At 40.7% G+C, this 14,741-nt stretch overlaps 1 protein-coding gene across 1 annotated transcript; it reads left to right on the forward strand.

Moving 5' to 3' along the window:
- The first annotated feature begins 662 nt into the window (after nucleotides 1–662).
- Nucleotides 663–14,690, forward strand: tgfb3 (transforming growth factor, beta 3). The gene is made up of 7 exons (XM_077620887.1): nucleotides 663–1,376; nucleotides 6,988–7,151; nucleotides 9,738–9,867; nucleotides 10,200–10,307; nucleotides 11,389–11,545; nucleotides 12,699–12,852; nucleotides 13,435–14,690. Exons 1-7 carry the CDS (start codon nucleotides 1,031–1,033, stop codon nucleotides 13,591–13,593), a joined length of 1,218 nt encoding a protein of 405 aa, XP_077477013.1. The 5' UTR covers nucleotides 663–1,030; the 3' UTR covers nucleotides 13,594–14,690.
- The last annotated feature ends 51 nt before the right edge of the window (nucleotides 14,691–14,741 follow it).

Consider the following 14,741-nt stretch of genomic DNA (forward strand, 5'->3'; position numbering starts at 1 on the left):
AATAAAAATGGCTGTCACTTTATGTCAGTAGTTGAGGGTTATTAACCCTAACCCTGGCTGGCAGCGATCAAACAATTACTTCCATCCCCCAAATCAAATTGAATTGGAAATCTATTGTCATCAACGGCATTTAGAGATGATAACTCACCAGTTGAAAAATGATTTAATGTCTATAAATATCAATGGAATGAGTTAAGGGCTGTAAACAACAAAATAATGCAAAGGTATTCCCAAATATACCCACTTGTATTTACACTACTGAAACAATTAAAAAAAAGTCAAACAAAATAATAAATTCCACAGTTTTCTACCTGTGTGTCAAAATTATGTGCAGTTTTTAGCCTCCACCAATGGAGAAGTGCCATTTAAGCCATTCATTCCATCTAGTGCTCACGCAGAGAAGTGAAATGTAGGCTGAACTCAAGGTTCTTGTGCAGGGCATATTCACTGATGTTTTCATCCTTTGCTGCAGGCAGCGAGCCATAGTTTGGACACCACTGCGCGCTCTGTGCACTGATGACATCAAGAGTAAAGTGTCAGACCTAAAATGACAATTTTGACCAAAAGGTACCCATCGCTCCTAGATGTGGCTACACTTTCAGCCGTCCCACCCTCAGAGACGTCATACTCCGAGAGAGTATAAAAGGTTGGAGGGAGCGCGGTAGTCGGTGCACTGTTTTAGAGACTCAGGTCTGTTTGCTGTATCAACTCCTCATCCAAGTGGAGACAGAGCTTCTGGCAATGGAGATGGTGACCCGTTTTGCACAGTGCGTGATACCCAAGGAGGAATGAAGAGCAGGCCACTTAGTTTTAATGAAATCTTGACAATATTCGGGGCCATGGCACCAATTCGCACCCTGAAAAAGGCACATTTTGCACAGATGTCATAGCGCTCGAGATCATGGGACTGCTCCAGGAACCGAACTCGCTCACGTGAATGAAAAGAGGCAAGGGATTTCTGTTCTGCTCTGCTCAGCGCGGTTGTTTTGTTCTTTCACCTGGGCGGCTGTGAACAGAGAGAGTGTGAATTATGAATCTGGGAAAAGCGCTTCTGTTGCTCCTGATCTCCAGTTGCGTGACCATGGTGCTGTCGCTCTCCACCTGCACCACCGTGGACATTGACCACATCAAGAAGAAGAGGGTGGAAGCGGTACGGGGACAGATTCTCAGTAAACTCCGATTGACGAGCCCGCCCCAGACGACGGGTCCGAGTCAGGTACCGTTCCAGGTGCTGGCCCTTTACAACAGTACCAAGGAGCTGATCGAGGAACTGGGGAGGGACCGACAGCAGAGCTGTGGACAGGATAACACGGAGACCGAGTACTACGCGAAAGAGATTTACAAGTTCAACATGATCAACGGGTCGCCTGAAAATAGTAAGTTTCTATGTGATGGTTTACTAATCCATCATTGCTGCCGAATAGAGGCCAGCAAAGTCAGCAAAAACCTATTTATTTCTAGTATGTTATCCATTACTGAAGTAGTTTGTGTGGACAACACAATCGGCTCAAATCATTAAAATTTGGGATTGAAAGTGAATACTATGGGTCAGCACTTTTCCCAACCTTTTTGAGTCAATTACATCATTTCTATAATTAGATGTTTTTTATGTAGCTGTTTCATTTGCCCAAGCATCATTTAGCAGGAAAGGATTTTAAAATATATAGTTTTTGTTGTAAATAATTTAAGTAAATTAAATGACATTTATGCGGCCCGACGGGTGAGCGTGTCGGCCTCACAGTTCCGAGGTCGAGGGTTCGATCTCTCTGTGGAGTTTGCATGTTCTCCCCGGGCTTGCATGAGTTTTCTTCGGGTACTCCGGTTTCCCCCCACATCCCCAAAACATCCAGGGTAGGCCGGTTGAACGCTCTAAATTAACCTTAGGTATGAGTGTGGGTGTGAATGGTTGTCCGTCTCTATATGCCCTGCCATTGGTTGGCCATCATTTCATGGTGTCCCCTGCCTAGAGCCCAAAATCAGCTGGGATAGGCTCCAGGACCCCCCGTGACTTTTGTGAGGATAAGCATTTCAGAAAATAAATGAACGAATAAATGGAATATTTGTAAATATTGACTGTATGGTTAGCATGTTGGTCTCATGATCTAAAAACGTTAGGTTCGATGAGGACTAAATATTCCGTAGGTGGGAATGTCGTTTAATTGGTATGAACATGATTCTTAATTTACCAGAAATAATAACACATATCTATGCCAGTAAAATTGTGACTGGCAGAACAATTACAATGCATAATTGTTCTTTTTATGTATCAATTAATTTCCAAGTATCTAACTATATTTTGTGAGATTTTCTCACTAACATGTTCTAATGTAATTTATTTTCCTTAGTTAGTGGGTGGGAAATCCTGATCAATAGAGCATTTCCACTGTGATTAACTGGCGACCAATCCACGGAGTACACAGAACATTAACCTACCATACTTAAAAAAAGGATTAAAGCAGCAATGCATCAAGACCTGACAATACTAATTGTTTTCCATTTGTTATTATAACAGAACTTCACACGACCATACAAAGCCAGAAGATATTCATTCAACAAATATAAATGTGGTCAGCATATGAACAATTATGGGCTCATGCGTATCTATTTTAAATGCTGTCATTTGTTTGAACTCTATCTTTACGCGTGTGCAAAGGGGTAACCAAAGTAAACAATCTAATTGAGCACCATTCCTCATACATACCTCACACCAAAGCCATGGGAACTCCAGCCTAATTCTGACACATTCCTAAAAGCGGGTGGATGGGTGGTGGAGGGGGGGTCCTCAGGCAGTTAGCTTCTACTATCCATTGCCAACTCCAATACCTCATTTCCATTTTCAGGCTGCCAGTTTCCTAATATTTTTCATCCTCCTTCATAACTTTCTGACTCCTGTTTAACCCATTCATCTCATAGTTCTTGTATGAGGTAGCTGGAGGTATCCTAGTGTTTTGATCCATTTCACTTGTTCATGTTGGTATTTCCTGTGTAAAATGCTCGCTATTTATTTTTAGAGACTGTCAGCAACCGAAGTTCACTATATAATATTTCAGATGGAGTTTGTTTTTTAAGGTGGAGGGTGATTTTGCCCTTTTCAGGTCAGATCAACAGGTGTTTATGTTTCACTGTGACACTGAGCAGACCTTCCGAACGTTTGGGTCTTGAATCAAATCTGTCGCAGGACCCGTCGAGTGATCCTGACATTCCAAACACACAACTCAGAGGTCTATCCTCTGGTCAGAGGTATACAAGCACAGCTCCCAAAACAAACACAAACCTCTAAGTAGCATGACTACTAATCATCAATTCTTGTACTGCGTGTTATAATACAAGACATGAATTTGAGTTACAATTGGCACCTCCATGCGACAAATCTATGCCAACATACTGTAGATCAAATAGCAAATTTATTTTTTCCATGATATAATTTAAAGAAAGCACGGCATGATTGAGCATGTAAGAACATAGTGTGTCGCCTTGATAATTGAATTTATTTTCATTCCCATATGATATAATGACTTTTACATTCACTCGTTTTGGAGGCTGGGAATATAGTCATGTTTTTCACGCCCTGTTAAAAAGTTAAACAGAACCTTTTCTCCCATTCTTCATGCAACAGTTTTCCCAAATAGTTGCTATTTATATGCAAAAGCTTTAAAAATAGTACACCAATACATTGAAAGTGGCACTGACACAATTTTTCCATGGAATCCTTTGGGGGGTGGCCCAGCATGTGGATTGAGAAAAAAGCTAAGCTATTTGGATCGTTTAGCAGCACCTTAATGCAAGCGCATCTCATTTTTACAACTGGAGGTTGTGTAACAGTGTGGATAATCACATCTGCCCTTTCTTTCACGAGGTCAAGGCACTTGCGCAGCTGGCGTGCACCTGCAGCCTCGTGCTTCCTCTTTCCTTTGTTTACTCTTGCGAAGCTCTGGGTAGAGTGACATCATAGACAATCTTCCAGTACACTGGGGAAAAAAAGGAGATTCCCAAGTTCTTTATTTATTGTTTTTATTTTATTTTTATCTGATCTCAGACAGAAGAGAGGAGGAGGATCCAGACTCATCCGTCCCTAAGCCGGCTTGCATCCATCCTTAAAATTGGGAAACAACACAAAACTATGTTTGACTGTAACAGTTGGTCAGTAACTCGGCTTACGTAAAGGAGAACCTCCAAAGTTGATCATAACTTTCTCCAAGGCAGAGGGGGACTTTTCTCTGTGTCATTTTCAAATCTATTTTTGCCATTGGGATTAAAAACGTGAACGATAGTCTGTTCCAACTTAACTTTCCGCTTGCAGCTTTTAAAGAACTTGGAATAGGCATTTGTAAAGCTCTATCACCCTCCAAAGCAGCCACTGAATCGAGCTATTGTTGATGCTGAGTTCCAGTGCAGCCTTCCAGATAGGTTTTGGCTTTGTGCGAAAGCCTGATTTTAAAGTTTTACTTACATTATCGGTGGGAGTAGCAGAGCTTCTGCTTTGTGGTTTGTCAAGAACAGATCCTATTCTTGACAAGCTTGCCATGGGTCATGTCAAGTGCTGTACGTGTTACAGCAACATGAAGCATAAAGCTTTTTGGAATGAGATGGGACAGAAAAAAAATCCTTCAGTTGACAATTTTGCGGCACTACTGCAATGTTGGTTGGCAAACCTTGGGCAATGAAATTATATGCTTTTAAAAACTACAATTACTGTGCTGTCAAATACTAATCAAGTTTATCTGACTGATATCTGAAACTAAATACAAAAAAGTAGTGCCTATTGATCTTTTTGACAACCTGTAGAATGAGGAAATATTAAGATATATGTAGTACATCACTATTACTTTTTTGTTTTGGCTGGAATCAATTTTACCAAGTGCTTTGGGAAATTAATGTACGTATGTAATTGCCCTTTATTTAATTGCATTGCTCATATTACACTGGGCCAGACATTTAATGTCTGGCTTTCTATAATAACCCGCTTTCTCTTTTCGATATTCTTCTGTAGTAGCATAACATAAAACAAAAGCTTAAAATGTGGAGTTAATATTTCCTATCCACAGGGAAAAGAAGACTAAAGAGATTTGCTGATGTCTCATGTTTAACTCAAAGTTTTGACTTTGGGAGTACATTTTCTCCTGTAAAAAGTTGGGGAAATTCCAAACTGTACAATTTTTAGAGCCTTCAACTCTGGAGGTTCGATTGTAAAAGTGGTTGATGTTTGATAGTTACTTCACATATTCTGCTTCAGAGGGTTTGTCCCTGCATGTGACTCATTCAAATATTGGGTCATAACATTAGTAAATATACTTCATTTTAATTATGTAATCTATCCCCTCCATTTGCCAACATGGAACAAATTACCTTTCAGACCCTTGGCAAAAATAAACCATAATGTGAAATCCACCTAAAAGTGTTGCAATGGGAAAAAATGAGGTCATCCAAAAGGAAACCAAAGACTTGATTAGAATTTCAAATCTTTTTAAAAAGGGGGGCTTTCCGCCTTCCATAGGGGTTTGAAAGCGGGTGGGGGCCTGTGAGCGAGTAGAGCAAAGGGCTACTGAGGTTTCTTTCTTGCCGATTGCGTGGAAACAGCGGGCAGATATATGGCCCGGGATGAATGCTTATAAGGTCAACTATAAATAGGTTAACTTTTGTGGAAATATCACATAATGGCTGGGAGTAGGATTATTAGGTCAAATGAAGTAATTGGAGATGTTTGTATGATGACACAGATACGCAGCTGCATTTAAGATTTTCCATTGTATGAAAACAGCTCAAGGTGGGAATCAGATGAGGGTGTGATAGCGTCCTTAAGCTTCTACCAGAGTTGAAGCTGGGGGGCTTATAAATTACCCAAGGCTTGGCTGTAAATGACTGTTTCCACTTGGCTCGTAAAATGTTTGCTATGTGCTTGTTCAGCTCCGCTCATGTGCCTGGCTCGTTAAAATAATAAACTATACTTTGATTTAATGAAAAGAAGGGCGAGCCTCGGGTCGGGTGCAACAGGAAGCTTTTCAGGTACAAGCACAATGCGGCCATTTATATCCTGCTAAATGTCAGCCTGCTACTTTATCAAGCATGCACGCTCCAGCGTGCTGTATGACAAGTTATAGTACTTGCAGAGCGCGTGCAGTTGCTCACTCGTTGGGATATTGTCGTGTTCCAGCATCTGGGTGCTTGCAACGCTCAGCTCGAATATATAATATTGATCAATACATTAGTCAATACAATATTCAATTAACTAATGACAATAATCAAGTAATAACCTCAAAAAAATCTCTTTTTAACCTCCTGCTGTGAATTGAAATGAGTTTATCACTAGCAGATACCCAATCCATCTGAAATGAGAGGGAGGCAACGGATGAACATACAAACATTCATTTACTTCCAACCTTATTTACTTCAATCAATGAATATAATTTTGAGAACTGGTTTCAACAATAGATATTTAAATATTAAACTCTCTCTCTCATGAATATAATTTTGAGAGCTGGTTTCAACAGTAGATATTTAGATATTAAACTCTCTCATTAATATAATTTTGAGAGCTGGTTTCAACAGTAAACTCTGTCATGTTGTCAAACGTCCGGCGGCCAAACGTCCGGCGGCCAAACGTCCGGCGACCAAACGTCCGAGTACCAATGTAGGGTTTCTCAATAGGGAGAGTGAAAAAAATACATATTTGAGTGGTGGAAGTGATCCATGATTCAAGCCCTGGGTGCTGACAACACCTTACAATGTACGGCACTAGTTGAAGGGAAGCCATACAGCACGAAAAGGCCACATCTGAGAAAGTCTCTCTGAAAAACAGTATAAATCCTCACAAGATAAACATGTTCCTTTCTGTAAGAATATTGGCGGAAAATAGCTTTTAATAATAATATACCCAATGAGGTAAGAAGTGAATTTATCTTTCAAAGAATTCTGCCAAGAAAAACATTATTTTTGGGAGTCCCACATAACAAGCTACCGTTGAGTCATGTTTTTCCATTTTACCTGCAGATGACCTTCCCTACTGCCCAAAGGGAATCACCTCCAAGGTATTCCGCTTCAACGTCTCCACCATGGAGAAAAACTCCACCAACTTGTTCCGGGCCGAGTTTCGGGCGCTGCGGATCCCCAACGCAGGTGCCAAGAAAAACGAGCAGCGGATCGAGCTCTACCAGGTGTGTCAACTTGCTCATGCCCCCTTGCTCTCTTCATCTTTCTCTCTAGTAAGGGGGTGGTGAAAACATTTATATTAGGATATCCAACTCCATCCAGCTCTGCTGCTCGTGTTAGCTGATAATTACTCCTTGTGCTTGTGATTTAAATTGGAGCACATTTAAGAGGATTACTACTTACCTGTGCTTGCTTTTTCTAAATTAACTAATTTGCTGTTGTTGATGGCAATATACGTCAAATCCATTGTAACTGCTAAATGAGCACTGCCAGCCCTCATTTAAAATTGGTTTGAGAGCTATTGCTTTCAATGATAGTGAATGTGTTATTATTATAGCTCTTCAGTTCATCTTTATTTGCTTGACTTCGGAATAATCATTTGATCATTGAAGGTCGAAGTGAAGAGTTTTGCGTGCCATATTGCGGTTCATATTTGTGCTCCAGCCAAATAATGGGCTTCGATGAAATCAGTTTATATTGGTTTGTCAATTGTACTATATGAGGTATCCTAATCCTATTCATCCATGGTGTAATTAAGAGGAAGAAGAACAAGAAGGGAAAGCCCCCAGTTCATTCATTCATTGTCCGTAATGATTATCCTTGCGAAGGGTTTTGTAAGCTATCCCAGCTAACTTTTGGCAGCAGGTGTGGACACTGAATTGGTTGCTAGCCAATTGCAAGGCACAATGAGACAAACAACTAGTCACGCTCATACCTATGGGCAATTAACCAAGCCTACCATCTATGGTTTTGTGATGTACCTGGAGGAAACCCACGCAGGAATGGGAAGAACATGCAAACTCTACACAGTAAGGTCAGAACCCACTGGCGAGGCTCCCAGTTTTACATCAGTAATAGTCATTTTCCCCCACAGATGACAAAGTATACATGCCTTGCGATATTGCTGTTTGGATTTTTGCTGTTTAAAGCTTTATAACTACCAAAATATCTATTAATTTCACATTGTTACCATTAAGAGAGGTAACTTCAGTGGAAAAATTAGATTAATTTGAACAACAATCGTTTTTTAAGGGTCATATTTATAATCAATAGCTGAATGTAAGCACACCTTTGCTTATATGGTCAATTTTGTATATAGGTGCTAAGTAATATTTTTTTAAGTGTGTTAATAAAATGTTTAAATGTCGTTGTTGTAAACGTTGTTTTTAAAAGTTTGTTTTGTGGTTGTTTTTTAATGGTATATTGCTTTATCTTGTATCTTAATTTTTTGCAGATTGGTCTGGAACTAATCCACTGTTATAAATAAGGGTTCACTCTATGCGTTTTTGAGGAATGTTTGTCAAGTGTCAAAGATTTTCCTCATTAATCTCCCATGAGAGACTAGAAATAATGATTGGGTTCCTACATTTCCTGCCAGGGAGACAAGCGTGTCCAGACTGCATCAGGCCTCTGAGGCAGTCTCTGGCCAGCTCTGAATGCAGACTGTCAGGCTGGCGGATTGTTTCCAGGGGCCCACGAGGAGATATAGACAGGGTCACCCACGGGAGGGGGGTAAATGGAGCTTGTCACTTGTTCGCCCACGCAGTCTTTAGAGGTGGTTGGCAGAAAGAAGCCTGATACTGGCAGCTCTCAGACCTTTACTCCCAAAGGAAGTTAGATTAGATTCTGACATTGTTCAGGGACCTAGTCAGGCCAAGTAACTAATGCTAATGACCTCAAGGCTGCAACACAATCCTTTTCAAGATCTGGTCCACCTCTGATACGTTCAAATTTCATAACAATTTTCAAGAAATATTGGGAATGCCCAGTTCCAGGGTCAAATCAAATCAAATCAAATCAAATCAAAAGCCTTTATTGTCATAATACACAGCTGCGTATAACAAAATTGGTGGTGCTACGCCACACAGTGCGTTTTCCCAGCAAAAACATAATTAAGTACTAATATAAAAAGTCACGTTCGGGCAAGGTACAACTTCTACCAGCATAAGATGTGTATGGTATTACAACGAAGGTAAAATTCTTCAGTCGCATAATTGTAGAAATATGTTAACCTCAATGTTATTAACGCATTTTAGTCCGAAATCATTCTAAAAATCCCACAGAAAGTGTAGCATAGTAAGCATCCAGCACCTAAGAACAACAAAACTTTAATATTTACTGAGTATCATTATGAGTGATGTCAGAGTCACTTGCAACTTCCCACAGCAACTTCATCCTCACTAAGACTCTCGAGACACTGGACTGAGGTTTTTGCAGAGGGAAAATGGAATTCTGTTTAACGTCACTTTGACTTTCGATCTTGAGCATGGTGACATCATGTTTTTGGGGCAAGTACGGTGCATACTGAAAAAAGCGTGGTAGTACAACACTGTCCTGCAGACCTTGTGGCTATGCCTCCTACCTTAGATGCAAAGGCCGGCTAGGTTCCCACTGGCAAGAGGGTAACACGCAGTCATTAACTTGCAAAATGGGGATATCAACACAGTCAGTCACTTTTTCCATGAAGAGTAGACATTTGGCCCAAGGCATCCCAGAGAGTCTGGCTCAGACAGACAGCTCTGCTTCTTAGTGTGTGTATTTGTGAGTAAAAAGTTTATGCAGCTGGGTCATATTTTCATACTTCCTTGCAGATCCTCCAGAAAGACGACCCCAAAGCCAAACAGCGGTACATCGGGGGCAAGAACGTCTTGACCAAGGGGATGGCTGAGTGGGTCTCTTTCGACGTTACCGAGACAGTGAGGGAGTGGCTCATGTACAGACGTGAGTGGGGTGTGGACGGGCAAACCTAACTCTCTCATCAATCAAAATAGACTAAATTATTTATGGCCTGAGCTTGTAGAACATAAATTCATGTATCTGCAAGCTATTAACAAGCTGTGAGTGCCATCATAGGGAGTATACAATATGCACTATGCAATGCACTGTGCAATTTGCAATTACTGGACAAGCCAAAAGAAAATGGATTTTGCAGATTTTAGAGTCAGTTCAGAAGTTGCCATATGAATGACCAGAAATGTAAATGTATTAATGCAAATTTATGCAGTTGTGCAAAGATACTCAAATCCAGCTTGTGTTTCCATCCTTTCCCTCAGAGACCAATCTTGGCCTGGAGATCAGCATACACTGTCCATGTCACACTTTCAAGCCTAATGGGGATATTATTGAGAATGCCAACGAGGTGCTTGAGGTGAAGTTTAAAGGTAAGACTGTGGTAGTGTATTGAGTTAGTTGGTATGCCAGGCATGCCTTTCATTGAATGACGCAAGGTGTTTTGTCGCAGTAAATCCATTCATTTATCCTTTTTTCTTTATCACTTATTCTCATCTTTAGAGATGGGAATAAGTTGATTAGCCATCATAGTTTGGGCAATAGAAAGGATACAACCACAACTAGATTTAACCAAAGCGCACATTCTCCCTGTGCTTTGTGTATGTTCTCGCTCCCTTAAAATATGAACGCTAGTTTTATTGAATAGTTTACTTTGTGTTTATATTATATGTGCTTGGCAATCAGCTGGTGATCAGTCCAGGGTATGCTTTCCAAAAATGGATGTGTGCCGCCTTTTTTACATTTAGTTATTACAGTGTTTGTTTGAAGATCCCAGGCCAGATTAGCAGATGGCTTGATTTGTCTAACGCTCCAATATTTGTTGACATGCTAGCAATGAGCAAGATTATTACATGAGGGAACTTGCTAAGTCTTGAACATTTTTGTGATTGCAAAAGAAACTGGATAGCCTCTGTTTTGTCTCACAAATAAATTAGACTGACAAAGGACAGTAGAATTAAACACATAAAATGCTGTTCATTCATAAATTAATTGAATGTTTGAATTCATGTCAATGTAGTCTTTTTGATAAAAGATAATGGTCCTTCCTCTTCCGAGGACGGCAGTCCGAGAGCATGGGAATGACATTGATCTGGTATCTCACTTAGTACAAGGGGCCTCCAGGCCTCAGGTCCTGGGAACGCTCCGGAACGGGCTTGGCCACAAGGAATGTGCTGCCATGGCGCTCAGACGTTTGGCCCTAATTAAAGCGGGGCCAACATATCCACCAGCAGCATCTCTCCTGAGATATGTGCTGCTTTAGCCATCAGGCCTAGAGCGGAAGAGCAGACGGTGGGAGGAAGTAAGTTAGGGAACAACTGCTGTGGAAGGATGAAAACTAATTCCCTGTCTGGACAGAACCTTCCCTTAAAAGCCGGAAACTGATTATGTGTGTCGAACAGTCCTGACTGGGCACCTTTTGCTTCTGCGTGAACGCTTCGCTTATTCCTGCAGGTACGGAGCCAGACTTTGACGACCTGAGCCGCACCAAAAAACAAAGGGAGCAGCTGTACCCCCATCTCATCCTTATGATGCTGCCCCCCCACAGACTGGACACGCACTCTTCATCCCGCAGGCGCAAGAGGGCACTGGACACAAATTACTGCTTCAAGTAAGCAACATTGGGTAGCATCAATAAATGTATACTAAGTCAAGTCTAAATTGAAGAATTTTAACATTTATAGCAATGATTCTCAAAATGGGGTTCCGAGGAAAACGACTCTCTTAGAACTTAAGGCGAATTCACGGCTGCCCTGTTTGGTCTGTACCAAACATAAAAAGTACGTGGTGAACAGCTTTTTGGCTGGTGTGAATACAAACCAGCGAACTCTGGTGTGGACCAAACAGCAGGACTGAGAACGTGCTGGAGAGGTGGTCCCGATTCGTTGGGAAGGGAGCCGTAGTGCTTTATCTGTGAAAGCGATCGCACTGTGGTTCTGACCAAAGTTGAAATTATACACCTATTTGCACGTGACAGGCTTCCGTATCTACAGACATTATGGGAAATGATATATTCACAGTACAGTGTTTTTCGGTTTTCCAGCTTTATTTTTAACTCTATAATTCTCGCAACCACAGCTGCCAATATTTTATAGTATACTAACTGTTTTAATACTTATGCATGCCTCTCAAAATATTAAATATCAACTCTTTCACTCCTTAGCAGTTTTCTTCCTTTGGCTTCGATAACCTAAACTTTTTATCAGAACGTGGCATCTATTACTAAAATATGACATAATTCTACTATTGTCGTAAAACAATCTAGGCCATAAAATAACACCACTCATATGTGCTAACGGTGAAGTACTTTTACTCAACTACACCACCTCATTCATCAAACCATGAACCTTTGCATGTTTTAGAACAATGTGGCATTCACCAGTGTCTATGACACAAGTCCAAATTCTTGTTTTATGTCTTAACTTATCGCGATTAAGTTGAAGGAGTGTTAAGCCAGCATGCAAGAAGACCTTGCGTGTTAATCAGCGAGATGTGATGACATGATACAAGTTAGGATCTGTCCCTGCAGCTACTGGTAGAAAATACTCGCCACTCTCACATGCCAAGCATCTCCTCGCCTTCCCATATCCTCTTTCGAGCTGACAGACACCTGGGCTCGCTGGGAAGGGAAAATAAGGGCACACCTAAGAGTGGAATTTGGGAACTTCTCTTGTCTGTGGCAGCAAGGCCACAGGGAGGAAATAGTTGAGTTACATGGTTGTGTTATAATGAGCGCTAATCTCCTCTTCCCTCCTTGTCTACAGCAATTACGAGGAGAACTGCTGTGTGCGACCGCTTTATATTAATTTCCGCCAAGACCTGGGCTGGAGATGGATACATCAGCCTGAGGGTTACTATGCCAATTTCTGCTCTGGTCCTTGTCCCTACCTACGCAGTGCTGACACCACACACAGCACGGTGAGATAAAATGCATCGCAGGAGAGACTCTCTATTCAGAGCCATCTTGTTTAATGATAAAATCTTTGTAGGATAATATAGAATGTACATCAGTATAGAACAGAATAGTCCTCTATTCTTCCCCCATGAGGGAAAATCGCTAACTTCCTTAAATTAGCTAAGTAACTAATTCACTAATTTATATTTTAGGATTGGTCGGCCAGGGAAAGGAAAGTTCTTTTTTTTTCTGAATGATCTGCACTATTGTGCATACCTGCAGTATATAGAGTATTTGACTAATATGTATGTGTACATACACATTCTTTTTTTAAGTTGGGACAGAACACAAATGTGAATAAAAACTGAATGCAATGCTACGAAAGCTACAAATTTCAATAATTTGTTCAGAATATATTCTACATATACATATTTTCCCCTTAAAGTTATACGTTTATTTAAATATGAGCTAATTGTAACATTTTGGGGTAGAAAGTGGACTGAAATGTAACTCTCAGACCTTAAATAGTTTGGGAAAAAAAATGATGATGGAACTTTATAACCTGCCGAATTTATTTATACCTGTGCTGGTCTCTCCACTCAAAGCTGCTGAGCCTCTACAACACATTGAATCCAGAAGCGTCAGCCTCACCATGCTGTGTGCCCCAGGACCTAGAGCCCCTCACCATCCTCTACTATGTGGGCCGCTCACCTAAAGTGGAGCAGCTGTCCAATATGGTGGTCAAGTCCTGCAAATGCAGCTAAGAAGCTTCAGGGACCTTAGAGAAACCTTGCTGCACTCCTCAGGAGTGGTTCCCGAGGTTTGGGGAACCTCCACTGCTCCTGTACTTGAGTCTTGTTCTAGCTCCATCTCACAGTTGAACGATATGGGAAGTGTTTGGTCCAGTTTTGCTGATGTGACAGTGCTCTAAAACCCAACAGACCTCTTGACGACCATCAGCCTTGTTTTTTTTTTTTAACCATCTTTAGTTTTACTTCTTATTCCAGCATTTCTGAACAGCTCGTACCTCAGTGTATTTTCATCCTGTTTTTATCTAAAGCGGAAAGGAACAGAATTGTCTTGGAATGACCACTGCATTCTTAAGGACAAGAGAGGGTGGAAAAAAAAGGAAAAATACCATAGAAGAGAGACTGAACTCAGCATGACAGGACACATAGGACACGTTTGAATGTCCGAGCTGGAAAGTGATGCTCTTCTACACTGTGTATTTAGGATTAAATGCCTTTAAATAAAAATGATTTTAGGAAAAAATGTTAAAAATGCTGGAAAACAACCTAGTCAAAGTCATATTTCAACTGTCATGTTAATACCTCTACATTTCAACAAGATGGTGATTCCGGGTATTACATATTTCAGATGAAACTCAAGCTTTTCTCTTGGAGCCAGGGATGGACGTTTGGAAACACTCCCTTGATTGACTGTAGAGAAATGAATGACTGATTCAATGATTATTTGTATTGAGATGGGGATATCTTTTCCTGCACTCCCACTTCCATGTCAGTGTCGTATTGAGTAAAGCTGAGGTCTGTGTGGATGTAGACCTTAGTTTGCGTTGTTCTATTATTGTTGAGACCACGGACACTAGTTAAGACAATTAACAGTGCCCATAATGGTTGCAGCCCTGTAGTGTAGCTACTCAAGTTTGCCCTAATTTGCTTCACTAGTATATAGCAAAAAAATGAATGAAATCATTGACAGTTGAAAATTATGCCCATCCCAAAGAGAGCACGTATCTTACCATGTGGAAAATGTCCTAAATGGCAGACTGTAATTGATGTTCTTCTTACTTTTGGAAACACATTTTTCTTTCATTAAAATGACAGTTGGGTTTTGATGTTTAGTTGTAGTGGGAATGCTGTTTTATTTTTAGTGAGGAATAATTTTAGAGCAC

Source organism: Stigmatopora argus, chromosome 15 (genome assembly GCF_051989625.1).
Source record: "Stigmatopora argus isolate UIUO_Sarg chromosome 15, RoL_Sarg_1.0, whole genome shotgun sequence".
Classification (NCBI taxonomy): domain Eukaryota; kingdom Metazoa; phylum Chordata; class Actinopteri; order Syngnathiformes; family Syngnathidae; genus Stigmatopora; species Stigmatopora argus.